Below are 17,850 nucleotides of genomic sequence, written 5' to 3' on the forward strand. Positions count from 1 at the left end.
ACGCCCGCGGCCCCGCCCGCCGCACCCGCGCCCGCGCCCCCGGCGGCCCCGCCGCGGCCCGTGCAGTGGTTGCAGAGGATCTCGCCCTGCGCGCCCTTCTTCCACATGGACGACGACGTGGTCCGGCACACGCTGCACGTGGGCTTCAGGCCCAGCGGCATGGCGGCCGGCGGCGCGGGCGGCCCCCGGGGCCTCAGCGACACGGGAATCGCGACCGTGGGGCCGACGCGCTCGCTGCCACTGTCGCCTCGGCCTCCTCCCCCGCGCGGCTGCTCGGGAGGAAGCGGGGAAGGAGCGGAGGTGCCGTGGGCCCGGCGTTCCGAGGCCGCGGTCGCGGGCGGGGGCCCCCTGGCGGCTGGAAGACTCACTGGGCCGCCTCCCTCCCTGCGGGCCCGCCCCCTTCGGGAAAGAGCTCCCTCTCCCAGGCGTAGGGGTGCGGGGGGCGAGGAGCACTGGATTTGGAGCCTAGGACCCGGGTTAGAATCCCGAAGGTTTCCTAATCATCTCTGAGCAGATCTGTGTCTCGAGCACAAGTCTCTCCCCTGGCCTTCAGCCCCGCATCATCAGTGGCATGCTGGGCATCTCAAGCTGGATGTCCCGGAGACTCGTCAGACTCTCCTGGCTGGGAGGGTGGACAGCTTTTTCTAGGAGTTTGGCTGAGAAAGGGAAGAGAGAGATAGAGGAATAAGCCCACGGTTAGAGTGGGGTCAAAAGATAGTTGTTTTAAGTATGGCAGAGATGAGTATGTTGAAAGCAATAGGGAAGGAACGACTAATAGATAGGGGAGAGCTTGAATATGGAGGGGAAGGGCACAGTTGAGGTGGTGATCCGCTGGAGAATAGGGAAAGGGAAAGAACGGGATCATTATATAAGGAAAGTTGTCAGATGCTGGGGGTCCTTCCATCGGGGGTCCTTCCATCAGGGGTCCTGGGATTTTGAGATGAAGAGAAAGGAAGAAGACATTCCTGAGGAATGGCCTCTGTTTTCTCGGTAAAGAAGGGTCCTCACTTGAGAAAGAGGAGAGTGGTTTAAGTGTGGGAGATTTGAGAAGAGAGAAGGTTTGGGAAAGCTTTTGTGGAGAGTGAGATAAGAAATCAATTAAGGAAAAAATAGTATTCTCTTCCTGCATTCAGGGCCCTGGTAAAGTTGAATAACATGAATTTATAAGGTGAAGAAACTGAAGCCCAGAGAGGGGCACTAGCTATTATAACGTCTTTGGAGTACTCATTAGACATTAGTTTATGGTTCTGAACAAATTTTGTGTAGGTGCATTTTACAACAGACCGACAGCTGAATTGTATGAATCATGCAGGATGCCCAAGGCTGCTACCTTAGTTACACCTCGACTGTCCTTGACTAGAATTTAGCGGGGAGCCTCCACATAGACTTTTATAGGAGTGTTGTTTTGATGACTCCTTGGCTGCTTCTTGCCCTTAACTTCCCTTTTTCATGTGTGGGTGAGTAGAGACTATTTTCAGGGTACCATTCAGCCGTCTTCACCTCACTTTATGATTGCTGGACTCATCAGTTACAAATATTGTTCAGAGGAGGTGTCGAGATAGCCAAAGGGGGTCCATAGCACAAAGAGATGAAGAATCTTTGGTGCAGGCCAAGATTGTAAGCTCCCTGAGGACAGGGACTGTCTTTTGCCCCTTTTTGTATCCCCAGTGCTTAGCACAGTGTCTGGCATATAGGAGACACTTAATAAATGTCTGTTTATTGATCGGTAGACCCCAAGGTGTAAGCCAAAGTCACTTCAAGAATTGTTGATCAGAATGTAAGTGACCTGTCATTCCAGATGCCTACTGTACCAGGACCACTAGGCTATCCTCTGATTCCCCTCCATAAAGTCTTTCTGTTCATGATTTCTTCAAGAATAGGTCATCACAGACTAACCTGACTTCCTTATATTGACAGGGAGGTGAGGCTGATAGATCAGAGGAATGCTGTCGATACAGTTTACCTAGATCATAGCAAAGCATTTGATAAAGACTCTCATGATTTTCTTGTGGACAAAATGGTGAGCTGTGGGCTAGATGATAGTGTGTAGATTGGAACTAGTTGAATGACTGTAGCCTAATAGTATTCCTGGCTGGTTTGATGTCTCTTGGAAGGAGGTCTCCCAATAGGATGCCCCAGGGATTTATGTTTGGCCCTAGGCTTCTTATCCATAACCTGAATAAACACTTGCATAGCATACATATCAAACTTCCAAATGACCCAAAGCGGGAAGGCTAACCACACTAGACGACATAATGAGGATTCAAAAAGATCTTGGCAGGCTAGGACATTGGACCAACTCAAAAAGATGGAATTTAATATAGACAGGAGGTAGCTATGTGGCAGAGTGGATAGAGCACTGGGCCTGGAGTCAGGAGGACCTGAGTTCAGATCTGGCCTCAGACACTTACCAGCTGTGTGACCCTGGACAAGTCACTGAACCCTGTTTGCCCCAGTTTTCTCATCTGTAAAATGAGCTGGAGAAGGAAATGGCAAACCACTCCAGTATCTTTGTCAAGAAAACTCCAAATACAGTCACAAAGAGTAAGACATGACAGAAAAATAACTAAACAACATTTCTGTGTTGAAAACTATGTTCTATGTTCTACTTTCTCATATAATGCTGTTTGGCTATTTAGATAAAAAGTTGTTTTCTGTAGGAAAGGAAAAGCAAGGTGAGGTCTCTATCTCAGATCAGCTGTGGCAATGGCATGGGAGGAAACCACCATCTTAAAACTGTATGTTTGCTTTGGTTGTTTTCCGCAATGCAAATGACTTGACCTTACAGTTCAGTCCCTTTGGTGTTCTTGGTGGCAGTGAACTGCTGTGTGTTATCTTAATTGTTTGCTCAGTTATTGGAAGAAGAATTTGGAGGGCAGGGGAAGGAATTCAGAGGGGAGGAAGAAGAGAGAAAGATGGTATCTTGATATTTTCCTCCTTTGGGGGAGCCTTCCTTGCCTTTCCATCTTTATGACAAAAGACAAAAGTGCTTGTACTCATGAGATGTGTGTCTGTGCTGCTCACACCAAGCATTCTCTAATCAGATAGGCAGTAGTATGGATAGAGTGGATAGAGCACTCAAACAACTGGGTTGGAATCCATATGTATTTATTAAGCTCCTACCGAGTGACAATCCATAGTCTCTAGGAACTTATATTCTAACAACCAGTCTTGCTTACTTATTTACTAGCTATATAGGTAAGGTAAGGTAAGCTATAAAAGGTAAGACCTAGGTAAGTTACTTTAACCTCACTGAGTCTCGGTTTCCATATCTATAAAAGTGGAAATAATAGCAGCACCTGCTGATATAATGAGCTAATGCCTGTACATGATTTGCCAGTCCTAACACTGTCTATAAACATGAACTTTAATGAGTGATTACGTCCTTGCAGCTGTCTAGTTGCCAAATGAGTCAGAGGTCACTTGATCGTGAGTACAGTCTTTTTAATTTTTTATTTTTTTAAGAGTGAATCTCCCAGTCTCTTCCAGGCTGAAAATGCAGGGGCCACTTATGGGCCCAATCTCAATACTGATTGGCTCAGAAGCTTTAACCTGCCCTGTTTCCCCTCTACCCCTCCCCCCCACTTAGGCCAGTTAATCAGCATTAGCCCCACTGTAGCTCAGAACTCTCAAGTTCAGTCAATCACTGGTCTCAGCTTCCCTAGTAGCACAGACTACAGGCCTCCATCAACCCCCTCGTCACTCCACCTAGCTGGTCCACTTTTAAACTGTATGGATTAAGCCCTTCTCTGTTCATTCTCTTAGCAACAACTCTGCTATGAAACAAGCTACATCCTATATTTTCCCAAAGAATATCCCAGAACTAATTTCTAAGATAACACTACCCTTTAAAGTAACAGAGGAGGAGAAAACTGAGAAAGTACTTGAAAAGAACAACACATTTTAAAGTTAAAGTTGTTTCGTTTCAGTTGTCACATAAAGTGGACCAAAATTTTCCTTTAAAGACTTGAAATGCTCTGCAGCATGAAATAGGTTAGTCCAGTGGTCCTGGGTCTTCAGAATCTAATATCCTTATATCATTATCTTCATAAGCCATTAATAGAAAAAAGCCTGCTGTGGGATGTTGGGTGGCCCCATTAGCTATGTAACCACAGGTCCAATCACTCAGCCCCTTCCAGGTTCAGTTTCCTCATCTGTAAAATGAGATTGGAATAGAATCAGGGGTGGGGAACCTACATCCTCGAGGCCATATGTGGTCTTCTAGATCCTTGGATTCAGCCTTTTGACTGAGTCCAAGTTTTATAGAATAAATCCTTTTATTAAGGGGATTTGTTCTGTGAAATTTAGGTTCAGTCAAAGGGCTGCACTTGAGGACCTAGAGGACCATATGTGACCTCGAGGCTGCAGGTTCCCCATCCCTGGACTAGGTGTCCCTAGGGTTCTTTGGAGCTCTAAATCTGTGATCCAGTGACCACCTTCTGTGTGCTTCAATTAGAGTAAGTGGTAGTCTAGCCCATGTGGACATAAATGTGAATCACCTAGGGGATCCTCACTTGGAGCTTGATTTGGAAAGAGGGCATGATCTGAGTGACTCCTATTTTATGTACCCTGGACAGGTTTCCCTTATGTGGGTGGGATAGCGGCTCTTAATTGCTTCGTTGGCTTGGCTTCCTTGCCACCTGAGATGTGAAAGGCAGAGGTTTTAGCCTAATTCCTATTGCTACTGGGGAAGTCCTTACTGGCCCAGCATGCTAATTGTAGTGGTCAGTGCAGAGATGGAGAAGAACCAGTTGAGTATCTTTTTCATCTTTTGTTGCTATTAAGGTTGTTGTTTAATTTCATTTTATGCTTCACGTTGCGTTTTAACTCCCATCCTGAATCACTGAACTGGCTTGAGTTAAGCCTAAGCCAGAAGACTTCCAGACTTCCAGAGTTTAATAAGCTTCATGAAATTGAGATGCAGCTGGGGAGCCCTTTGGTGGATGAACTTATGGCTCCTGTCCTGAAGCTAGCTCTGGGTGGAGTGCAACATTCAGAGGCAAGGAAGGAGGAGGGAGACGAATCTCAGTTCTAGACCTGATACTTTGATTTGAGGCCACATCTAACGAGTTTAAAAGGAGCTAGGTGGCTCAGTAATAGAGTGCGAGGCCTGGAGTCAGGAAGACTCCTCTTCCTGAGTTCAAATCTGGCCTCAGACACTTCCTAGCTGTGTGACCCTGGGCAGGTCACTGAACCCTGTTTGCCTCAGTTTCCTCTTCTATAAAAGGAGCTGGAGAAGGAAATGACAAACCACTCCAGTATCTTTGCTAAGAAAACTCCAAATGGGGTCATAGTCAGACACAAGTGAAATGACTAAACAGCAATCAGGTTTGTTTGTTTATCACGTTGTCAAGTTAATTTAGTGAGATTTCACTCAAGTCCTGTTTTTCCTGACAGTTTTGGGATAGGCCATTCCTGACTTCTGTCCAACTGTCTCCCAACTGTCATTTCTAGAATTTTGTGGTTGAAGCTTCCGTTTGTCTCTGGTCTCCTGGACCCCTCTTGGCAGGACCAGGAGCATCCTCTGCAGATCCAGGGAAGGGCCAGCTACTGTTGTGATTAAGGCATGAGCCCCCTGTGGTTTCACTCAATAGAATTCGATTCAACTACTTCTTTATTGGACTAAATTAAAAGCAATTTTTTTTCCTGGTTATTTTCTAGACAAACACAAATCCCTTAGATTGTTATCTGAGCACTATTTATTGCTGTTTGGGTGTGTGGCATGCCTCTTGATTTTAGCAAAAGAGGAGATATTTCTGCTCCCCACAACATTGAAAGACAAAAGACTGTCAGCCCACTAGTGCTGATAGATTTTGGGTATTCTGCATTATTAAGTTGATCAGCATTGTAGCGGAAAGAGTTCTGGCTATCAAGTCAACAGGCCCTGGCTCAAATCCCACTTGGGATTTGATGGGCCTTGACCAAGGTGTTGAACATCCCTGGGCCTCATTTTCCTCTTGTAGAAGATGGGGGGTTGAATTAAATGTTTTCTGGGGTCCCTTCTAACTCTACGTCTACAATCCTAGGAAATGCCACATTTTAGCCTCATCCACATGTTGGGAAGATTCTGTTTTCATGAATGTTTCAGAAAGCTTTAGGCCAGTCAAATAGTGGCAGATACATTTACACTGTACAGAGTAAAGAAAGAAAGGGGTCATGTAAAAAGTTCACCTTGGGGCACTAAATTTGAGTTTTACCGTTAGGGAGAGCTTGTCCAAGATGGACGCACTGTATTGAATGTGCTGGCAAATAACCACATAACTAAGGCCTACAAACATTTTTACAGTTAAATGCACTGATTTTTTTTTAAAGTATTTGGTCAGAATTAATTTTGAACCAGCAACATAATTTGCTTTGCCCTAATCATTGTTGTCAAGTTTTAAAACTTTTTAAAAGTTGGCTTTAAGATCTGGGATAATGAGATTTAAAAATGAGATACATATGTACTATTCTGACTATCTCATTTACACACATAAGTTGATAAACATCTCTGAGGATGAAAAGGCGTGGAGGGCTCTCAGTGAAAACCACACTAAAGAGATCACAGATACATCAAATTATCTAAGTATGTTTGACAGTCACATACATGGGTAACATGGAGTGGATCGGTCCTTTCTTTCAGACTAAATTTTATCGTCATTGTGTGTCATTATCTGGAATGTTAAGGCCGTCTCTAATTTTTCAAATGTATAATGTTTATATCTTGCTTGTCCGTAGTTGTTAGCATTTTGTCTCCCCCATAAAGAGTTCCTTGAGGGCAGGGACTATCTTTTGCCTTTATTTGTAACCCCAGTGCCTGGTGCATAGTAGGTGCTTAATAAATGTTTATTGACTTTTAGAGATACTGTGGTATGACAGAAAGAATGCCGGTCATGGAGCCAGGAAGACCTGGGTTCAAATCTCCTTCTGACAGTTTTTATCTGCATGACCCTGGGCAAGTCATAGGCTCGTAGATCGAGAACTGGAAGGGATTTCTGAGTGCAACCCCTCATTTTGTAGATGAGGAAACTGAGACCCAGGGGAGTTAAGTGACTTGCCCAGGGTCGTATAGGTAAGCTTTAGAGGCAGGACTAAAGCCTCAGTGGTGCAATGGGTAGAATAATGAGCCCAGGCCTGCCTCAGACGCAGTTTGACATTTGCAAGTCCCATAACCTCTTCCTCTCTAAAGTGGAGATGTTGTGAGGGCACAGGGGGATACTGTGTAAAGCACTATATACATGATATTATCATTATTATTATTCCCAAGTCCTCCTGCTCTAGCACCTGGGCTCTTTCTACTGTCCTAAGCTGTGCCTGGGGTAAATTCCTGAGGACTTATTTGCAGAGCCATGCCCTCAGTGTGATCTGTACTGGTGAAGGGTAGCCCCATAATAAGAATTCCCTCTACAGCAAAAAAATCATAGACCTTTGGTGATTAGTTTATGATTCCCCTAACCACAGGGCCTTGCGTTGAGAGGACCACTGGCTTGTTTTAGTTGTTCTGTAGATCTGTGGAGAGCCCCTTCTGTGTGGAAAGCACCAGAGTAGCCCACAAGACAGTGTTCGAGGGCCCCTAGATGTAAACACAGCGAGAGAAAATGTCAGGATTGGAAACCAAGATGATTGTATGGGCACTGTTAACAATTGTTCTAACTGAATACTCCATTAAGGTGAATGGCGCACCAACCCGCTGATTATGTGGTCTGGCTGGCAAATGACACTGATGCACCACAAAACGGAGAGGACAAAATTAATCCATTCAACAACACGACCATCCGTAGAGGTAAGAGAAAAGTTAGCGTTAGATACAGGTTGCCATGTTGGTATAGAAAAATGCATATTGTGATGTTATAATATAAGATAGACATTTTGAGTATATACAATTTAAAAGTTTTTGCACAAACAGATCTAATGCAGTAAAAATTAGAAGGGAAACAGGTCACCAGGGGAAAAGAAATTTTTGTAACAAATTCTTCTGGTCAGGATTTTATTTCTAAGATATATAAAGAACTGATTCAAATTTGTAATACTGAGAGCCATGCCCCAATACATAAATGGTCAAAGGATATAAACAGGCAGTTTTCAGAGAAATCCAAGTTATCAACAACCACATTTAAAAAAAAGAGATCTAAAACAAATAATAATTAGAGAAATGTAAAATTAAAGTAACTTGGACGTTCAACCTCATACATATCAGAATAGCAAAAAATGACAAATTAGGAAAATGGCAGATGTTGGAGAGGCTGTGGGAAAACAGGGACACTACTGCCCTATTGATGGAAGTGTGAACTGGTCCGGCCATTCTAGAAAACAATTTGGAACTATTCCCAGAAAGTTCCCAAACTATACACCTTGTGAGCCAGCTGTACCACTACTAGGCCTATGTTCTCAAAGAAGTCCAAGAAAGAGGAAAAAGAGCTTTATGTACAAAAACATCGATAGCAGCTCTTTTCATGGTAGCCCCAAAACGGAAACTAGCAGGGTATGCTCTTATTCAGGTACAGCTAAACAAATTGTGGTGTCTGAATATAATGGAATATTATTGTGCCATATTTAATTATGAAATGGACAATTTCAGAGGAAACCAGAAAGATCTTTGTGAAGTGAGCAGTGAGTGAGCAGAAGTGAGCAAGACTGAGAAAGCAACTTATACAATGATAGCGTTATAGAGAAAAACAGCTTTGAAAGACTTAGAACTCTGATCAGTGCAATGATCAAACATCAGCCCAAAAGACTGACGATGAAAAACGTCACTCGCCTCCTGCCAGATTGGTGAGGAGCCTCTCTGTAAAAAGAGAGAAACATTTTTGGGCGTGGCCAATGTGGGGATTTGTTTTGCTGAACTATGCAGCTGTGTATTGAGGGATTGATTTTTTTGTTTTGGGGTCGTTTTGGTCTCAATGGGGGGAGGAAGTAGTGGGAGGGGCAGATTAATCAATAAAAAAATTCTTACTTGAAAAATAAAAATTACAAACTTTAAAAAAAAACATATTCTTTGGGAAGCCTGGTTTTTGGCATCTTCCTCCCCTACCTTATCTAATCAAAGCCCCTGCCCAAGGAAATGATATTCCATTCATGAGTACTTTCTTTGTCATTGATGCCATCATCTTCCCTGAACCTCTCCCCACTTCCAGCCCTCATCACTGTCACTACCAGAAAAAGCCTTGCAGAAGATTCCATGAGAAAAGGTAGAAGTAGTGGGAAGTGATGGGGTTTACTGATCATCTTCTGTTTTCTTCTATGTCTCAGCCATGGATGAAGTTGAAAGTGAAACTTCTTTTGTACCTCTGGTTATGAGAAACTTTCTTTAGATGTGTGTGTGTGTGTGTGTGTGTGTGTTTGTTTGTGTGTGAGAGAGAGAGAGAGAGATTTGGAATCTCTTAGATTGTGGAGAAGGGGCCCACCTTTCTCATAATCGCCAGCAATAGTTGCTGACAAACTGCCTCCAACCAGCAGATAGACACAGAGCCCTGGGAGTGGCAGCAAACCCCCCGCCCCCACTCCAGACCACTAGACATGCTACCGGCCCAGTCCTCATAGCCACCGTCTGTGGAAGTGGCTCTTGTGGAGAAGTAACTGGCCATCACCACCAACTGCCCGCCATCTTGTATCCCTGATGGAATGGGAGGGCAGAGACGAAGACAACACTGCCTAGCGGAAGCAGCAAGGCATCTGAAGGAGAGATAGCCGGTGTGTACCAGGCAGGTCAAATCACCACCACCTTGACCATCATCTCCCCTGAGACCCCGATGGAGACAACCTAGGACCCTGCACCCAAAAACCTTGGGAATAGCAATGCTACCAGACCAGTGTCCTCAGTCCTGACATTGAAGAAAAGGCTTTACCGGTGTCCTTTGTCACTGCACAGACCTTTCCATCCAACTCCTTCCATATGTATCGTCTCACCCATTAGAATGTGAGCTCCTTGAGGGCAGGGACTGTCGGTTTGTATCTCCAGGGGCTTTCTGTGTAGTAAGCACTTAATAAATGCTTCATTCATTTAGTAGGAAGATGGATTTCAGAGTTGTTTCCAGTTCTAAAGAGGCTTAGGGTCTCTCCATGGAATACTTAGACCAGGTCTACAATTTGGCTATTTTGTAACCTCTGCTCATTTCTCCTGCTCCTCTATAGGGCCAAACAAAACAAATCGAGGGGCAGCTAGGTGGCACAGTAGATAGAGCTTCGGCCATGGAGTCAGGAGGACCTGAGTTCAAATTTGGCTTCAGACACTTGACACTTATTAGCTGTGTGACCCTGGGCAAGTCACTTAACCCTGATTGCCTTTAAAAAAAAAAAGGCAAGAAAACAAAAACAACAAATCGAATCTATTTTCCATATAACAAACAGCTCTTCATATGCTTAAAAAGTGACTCTTCTCCTGGACACACACATCTCCAGTTCTTTCAATGGTACTCATGTGGCATACTCTGAAGGTTCACCACCATCTTGGTTGCTTACTTCCAGATACCCTCCAGATTTTCAGTGTTGGGGTATTTTTCCCTAAAATAGGGCCCCCAGAACTATATATAATATTCCACATGTAACCTGATCAGGGCAGAGTAATGGAGATCTTAAAGGTTTGATGACCATTTTTCATGTGTGTTGAGGATGTACACGCTATCTTTTGGGTATAGATTAGACTAGATAGCCCTTGGATCCTCTCAATCTGTGACTGTGGGTCTGAGTACAGTGAGACTATCACTCTTCTAGGGCTGAGCACTGTGCCTTTCTCCATAGAGCCTTCCGCATTATCTTTTTTTAAAGTTTTATTGACATCCGAATCAATAAGCATGTATTTATTAGGTACCTACTGTGTGCTAAGTACCATGCTCAGTATTGAGTATACAAAAACAAAAACAAGCAGATCTTTTTTCAGGGGAATCAGTCTAACCATGACTCATATTTTACTTATGAAATTGAATTTTTGAACCCGAGTGTAAGACTTTACATTTATTAAATTGAAGAAGGAAACATGGAGAATTACATTTTGTTGATGTCTATCTAGCCCTGACCATGTATTTAGACCAGACTATGAAATGTTAAAAACTATGTACATTCTTTTCCTCTAGTGTCATGTTAATCAAACAGACTTCTAAACTTTAATTTGGTCTCCTAAGTAGATCTGTGTACCAGAAATCCAGAGCCCTGGGTTGATATCCTGTTTTCGTTTTTTTCAGGACTAGTATAACCTATTGTTGATCATTTATTCTGGTTTGCAAATTAATCATCTCTGAGTTTGGTTCCCAGAATCAAATACTGGACCACCATACTCTTTCCACTTTCCTTTTGTGTAAGGAAGAAAAACAAGTCTTTCCAGTCTGGTCTTCTAGGGTCTGATCTACTTTCTAAGTATAAAAAGCCGTGTAGAGAGACTACCTTAATTACTTTAGGCCATTAAAATATTTAGTTTAATTTTACCTGTTAGGTATAAATTAGTTGATTCTGTTAATTTTTTTTCAGCGAGCAAAAATTTCCCAGTTGAAATTCAACTATATTTGACACTTTTCTCAGAAAGAATTAGCCAGATTTTCTACCTGCTATTTCAGTAATGAATAACACAAAAACCTGGAGCTTTTAGCCATGTCATTTGAACAGTTTCAAAAGCATTCCCCAAAAATTGTCCCAACTGGTTTCATTATCCCATAGGAACTATGTCTCTGTCATATCATAATTCTTGAAATGGACTTGTATATGAGATAGAAAATTTTGGATTATTTTTGTTTTTAGAAGGAGGTGATTTCTCTTACACAAATATTTTAGGTATCATCTAGGGCTAGCTTAGTTCTGAGCATCAGGTCCAAATTTAGTCTTCAATTTCTTTGACAAACATTATATTAAAATTTCATTATTTCCCAGCAAAGAGAACCTTTTATGCCCTGGGATTATAAAGATAATGTATGTAGACATCAATAATTAAGGGCAGACTCTTCAGTCTGTTATTAAATGGAAAGGCTGAAAGAATGGTTACATCTTCATAGGGTATGCTTTATAGCCATGTATCATTTTCTATCAGATATTTTTATCAAATGAGAACTGATTCCAAACAATGCAATCTATAGAGTCAAGACTATGATTCTCTAACACTAGACCAGTTTAGATTGTTTTAATATTATTGTAGCTTAGCAGAGATACAGCTGAAGTTGGAGTCAAGAGATCTGACTCCAGACAAGTCAGGTGACCTCTCTCAAACAGTTTTTCCATCAATAAAAGGAGAGTAATTATACTTAACCTGCTTATTTCCCATTGTTGTGTAGAAATCATTTTATAAACTGTAAAGCACTGTATAAGTGGATTAATATTATATTTGGGTCAAACACATTTATAGAAACAATACTACATTTCAGAATCTACCAGTAGACACTTCAAAGATGTCAGTGTTATACAGGGTGTCCCCAAAGTCTAAGATTAAGACTTTTGGGACACTCTGTATGTCTTTTAAACTAAATTTTTCAGTGAACAATTCTTTGTCTCTTAAACCCCTTTCAAACTTCCTCTCTGTCCCCCAAAACCCAAACCCAAACCCTTGCAAATAAATATGCTTGGTAGAACAAAACAAATTCCTCCATTGGCCATGTCCAAAAAATACATCATTCTCCATCTGAGTTTCATCACTTCTCTGACAGGATGGGAGTAGTATATTTCATCATTGCTCCTTCAGAATCATGACTGGTCATTATGTTGATCAGAGTCTTTCAAAGCTGCTTGTCTTTACAGTGTTACTGTATAAATTGTTCTCCTGGTTCTATCTATCTCATTCTTCATCATGTGGTACAAAACTTAACCAAGTTTCTCTGAAAACTGTTACTTTCAACATTTTTTGCAGCACAATAGTATCTATCACATTTATATACCATCATTTATTCACCATTCTCTAATGGACGGGTACCTGCTTACTTTCCAGTTCTTTGCCACCATGAAAAAAGTTGCTATAAATATTTTTGTAGATGGGGGTCCTTTTCCTCTTTCTTTGAATTCTGTAGATCTAATAGAGATACTTTAGTGTCTTTGGGGGAATAGTTCTAGATTGCTTTCCTGAATGGCTGAACTAATTCACAGCTCTACCAACAGTACCTTAATGTGCTTATTTTCCTGCAATCTAACATTTCTCATTTTCCTTTTTTGTCAACTTTGTCCCTGTTTTATTAAATCATGTAAGTATATTACTTTTACTCTCTTACTAATAAAATTTAATAGTTACACATCTGTAGTTTTAAATATAGCAACTTGAAAGTAGATTTGTATACCAAATTTAGCTCTGCACATTTTGAAATCCCATTCTACTCACATGACCAATAGCCATACAGAAAAATATCCTTATTTATCTTTTAGATTTTGAGAATGTATCTTTTATAGAAACAAGAGATGTCACTGTGAAAATTTTCATACATTCAGCAATATTTACATTTTTCCCAGGGTATGCAGAATATTTTAATAGGTACTGTCAAGAAATAGAAGAAACCTCTGCCCTCAAAAAGCTCATGATCTGACTGAGGAATTCAGAATGCATATAGGAAAAATGTTAACGTTTGCAGAACGTCATATTAACGAGTGGAAATCAATATAATACAAACAAAACACCTAACTACTGTGTTTCCTTTCATTCTCCCAGCCTACAGAAATATTCAGCCTCCACTGCATTACCAGAATTATCTAGCTATTTAAGCAATAAAGCCTTTTATGTTTCCCAGATCATCTTTGATCATTTCAATAGGTCATGCATTATCCTATTAAAAAAAAGAGAGAGAGACATAAAATGCTTCTATTCTTTCGAGCCAAGAAAGCTGGGAAGAAACACGCTCTTGAGTTTATCATGTATGAGTCAACAGATGGGCATGGCAGGAAGACTTCAGAGCTTCATCGTTAGCTAGCATGTGAGCTTTTCTGCAACGAATGCTTTCAAAAACAGCTTTTCTGCAAAAATCTTTTAGTAAATATGTTTATCAGTCAACCGCTGAAGTTTGGTGGGAATTCTTGGCCAATAGGACAACTCAAACAGTTGACTCATGAAAATGTTTAGAAAAATAATGGTTAATTCTCATGACTCACAAATGAAAGTGGGAGTGCAAGGCTGGGGCTTTGGTCTCCTTGGGTATAAGGGTGGAGATAGAGGGCAATTGGACAACTCTTTAATTTCCATTCCACAGTGGAGCAGACCGATATAAAATGGAGGAGCAAGAATGACTCAGCCAGAGTCATGTAATGATTAAGTGATAAAGCCTAGGGTAGGATTTGTTACTCTTAAATCTAGTCTCATACTCATATACTAGTGACAATACCAATACATAATAGCACCCCTCTCCCAGGGTTGTTGTGAGGATCAAATGAAATAATATCTGTAAAGTTCTTAGCACAGTGCGTGCCACACAGTAGACACTATATAAATGTTAGCTATTTTGTAATAATGATTACAGTGATTAATGCACAGCACTGTAAGCCAAGAGATTTGTAGTTTTGAGGTTTTTTGTGGGGGAGGGGAAACTACCATTTATTTATTGAGTGACTTTTAGAAAGACACCATCTCTGCCTGCCTTTCTCATTGGGGATGATAATAAGAGTTTACCATAATTAACAGCGAGTTTAGTTGCACTTTTCCCAAATGTTAAAACCAAGTTTAATATAACATAATATAATATGTCAAACTCAGGTATCTAGCAATCTGCCCTGCCTATAGCATAACTTAGATCCAGGAAGCAACCAAACAGTACCATTGAGCAGTCAAAACAGAGGCCACAAAGTCCAGACACTAAAGCCATGGTCACTTTATTCACAAGTGAACCCCTCAGTCCTTCACTCAGGGCCAATTTACTACAATTTTACACACAATTCTAGTAAGCCTTTTAAATTTCCAAACCTGTAACAGACAGAAGGAAGAACTAAAGCCAAGTACATTGACTACAGAAAAAGTTGTCACCTAAAACAAGGGAGAATATAGAAAATAGAAAAACTATAAAAAGCAGACATCAGAACTAAAGGAAAAATAGTCATGCAGTACTGTGGAGGAGTCCTCTGTATGACACTGGGCCCGGAGGACATCACAGCATGATAGGTGACTTTGATAATGATTTTATTGAATCGCCAAGGGGTTAAATTTTATACAGTACATTCTGTTAAAGAAAAAAAAAAGTGAGCCATGTAGCAATTTTAGAAAGATTTCCAAATAGGAAATGGAGAAATTTTTAAAAATTAATTTATTTTTAGTTTTCAACATTCACTTCCTATAAGCTTTTGAGTTTTAAAATTTCTCCCACTCCCTTCCCACCTCCCTCCCCAAGATGACATGCAATCTGATATAGGCTATACATGTACATTCCTATTAAACATATTTTCACATTAGTCATGTTGTAAAGAAGAATTAGAACCAATAGAAAGAACCACAAGAAAGAAGAAACAAACAGAATAGGAAAAAAAGAGCAAATAGTATGCTTTGATCTGCATTCCAACTCCATAGTTCTTTCTCTGGATGTGGATAGCATTTTCCATCATGAGGCCTTTGGAGATGTCTTACATCTTTGCATTGCTGAGAACTAAGTCTATCAAAGCTAATCAGCGCACAACATGACTGTTACTGTGTACAATGTTCTCCTGGTTCTGCTCACTTCACTCAGCATCAGACCACACAAGTCTTTCCAGGTTTTTCTGAAGTCTGCCTGCTCGTCATTTCTCATAACACAATAGTATTCCATTACATTCATATACCACAACTTGTTCAGCCATTCCCCAATTGATGGGCATCCCCTCAATTTCAAATTCTTTGCCACCACAAAAAGAGCTGCTACAAATATTTTTGTACATATGAGTCCTTTTTCTCATTTTTATGATCTCTTTGGGATACAGCCCTAGAAGTGCTATTGCTGGGTTAAAGGGTATGCACATTTTTATAGCCCTTTGGGCATAGTTCCAAATTGCTCTCCAAAATGGTTAGATCAGTTTACAGCTCCACCAACAATGCATTAATGTTCCAGTTTTAATGGGGAAATTTTTTAAATGAAGGTTTTGTTATTTAAAGAGGCACCTTGAAAGTTTTGGATGGTTTGGATTTTGTTGTATTTTGTTCTCTGTTACCGAAAACTCTTATATTTTTTCCCCCCTTGCCCTCCAGTGAATCAGAAAATAGACCCATTTCTTAAGCTTCAAAAAAAGGTCATGGTATTTACAAATAATTTACTCCTAGATTTTTAATATTTAGTTACAAAAAAAATAATAGTTATATTTTCCCATAGATTTCATCAGAAAAGTATTCTTCGTCTTGACATTTCAGTTGATGATAACATTGGGAGTAATCTGCTTGTTTATTTTCTGGTAAGTATTATTTCTATATATTAAATTATTAATCTGTTCAACATTATTACTAATAACTTAATGGTTTTTTTTCATCATTGTCCAACATCATGCCATTTTTCTACCTATTACCGCAAATAACACTTCTGAAATTCCTGGTAGAGACTAGCTTCTTTCCCAGATCTTAAGTAATTTTTTTTTTCACTGGGAAACCACCCATTTAAAAGTGTGGTGATTCTATTTAAAAAAACACCTTTCTAACTTAATGCTTTAACATTACCTTCTTTCCTCCCCAAACTGTAGTGAATCCTGATTTTCTTTATTCATCAGATTCACCCAACTTATTCTTATTTTCCAGTTTGGGTCTTTTTCTCCCGGATTATCTTCTTGTGGCCATTCCAAATTCCATGAATGTATATATATACATATATGTATATATAATCACATGCATATAACACACAGCTCATCTCTCAAAGCTAGGCTCAATGTTAAAAAAAACATATTTACAAAAATCTAAATTTGTAATGCAGATAAATCAAGATGGTGTATCGGAAAACTGGCTTTGGAGTTAATAGTCCTGGCTTCAAATCCCAGCTCTGTGACCTTGGCAAGTCATGCAATTTCTCAGGGCTTCCATTTTTTCATCTATAAAGTCAGAGGATTGAACTCGATGATGCCCTTTCCAAATCAAAATCCAAATGATCTATAAGCCAGTCAAAGGATGAAGTGCAGTTATTGATGCTCATAATGCTGATTATAGAATACCTTGAGATCATGATCACTTCTATTTAAAAAGGCATTTGATAAACTGAAATTAAACTGTTAGGGAACACATTTACATTGTAAAGTATAGCTATAGTTAGACAACTATGAGACCTGGGTAATAGTTCACCCTTGAGTGTCAGAGTCAATCGATTTTTCTTCCCCACATAGTACCTAGCAAATGATCCAGTAACTATATTAAAATAATACAAGATGTCACAAGAAAAATCTGCACCTAAGGAAGATTAATCTGTCACTGTTTTGAAAGATGGATTGAAACAGGAAGAGAGCAGAGACTGGAAGACCCTCTTATCAATTAGCCAGTCAATTTTCCCATTAGAGTATAAGCACCTTGAGGGCAGGGACTTTCTTTTTACCTGTGTTTGTATCCCCAGTGCTTAGCACTGTCTGGCACATAGTGCTTAGTAAGTGTTTGTTGCCTTCCATGTGTTCAATAAACAAGCATTTGCTAAGCACCTATATATGTGTGTTTATACACACACATACACATATATATGTATATGTATGTATATATATATGCATATGTGTGTGTGTATATATATATATGCATATGTATGTATAACCAAAAGATGTACACGATAAATACAAGGCAATGGGGGGGTGGAGGTGGGCAAAGAACTCACTAGCTGTTGGGAGGTTAAGGAAAGGCCTTATGTAGAAGGTGCTGCTAAAGCTAAGCTTCAAGGAAACTCCGAAGGAATTTTGAAGTTTGAAGTGAGGAGAATGTGCATTTTAGATATGAGGAATAGCTTGTGCAAAGGCTCAGCCAGGAGATGGCAGATTGTAGGTGAAGGCACAAATGGAATGGGG

The 17,850-nt window shown here is 40.5% G+C and overlaps 2 protein-coding genes across 2 annotated transcripts in view; one reads left to right on the forward strand and one right to left on the reverse strand.

Annotated features, from left to right (window-relative positions):
* GATAD1 (GATA zinc finger domain containing 1) overlaps window positions 1-161 on the reverse strand; it is a 6,819-nt gene extending 6,658 nt beyond the window's left edge. The window contains exon 1 of the mRNA XM_027847858.1: window positions 5-161. Coding sequence (XP_027703659.1) covers window positions 5-161 — 157 coding nt within the window. The remainder of the gene's footprint in view (window positions 1-4) is intronic.
* A 367-nt stretch (window positions 162-528) lies between these two features.
* Window positions 529-17,850, forward strand: part of LOC114032496 (protein lifeguard 2-like) — a 51,111-nt gene continuing 33,789 nt past the window's right edge. The window contains exons 1-3 of the mRNA XM_027847807.1: window positions 529-990; window positions 7,650-7,762; window positions 16,200-16,278. Coding sequence (XP_027703608.1) covers window positions 7,654-7,762; window positions 16,200-16,278 — 188 coding nt within the window. The 5' untranslated portion in view covers window positions 529-990; window positions 7,650-7,653. The remainder of the gene's footprint in view (window positions 991-7,649; window positions 7,763-16,199; window positions 16,279-17,850) is intronic.

The sequence above is a fragment of the Vombatus ursinus genome, unplaced genomic scaffold (assembly GCF_900497805.2).
Source record: "Vombatus ursinus unplaced genomic scaffold, bare-nosed wombat genome assembly UNPS02005459.1, whole genome shotgun sequence".
NCBI lineage: Eukaryota > Metazoa > Chordata > Mammalia > Diprotodontia > Vombatidae > Vombatus > Vombatus ursinus.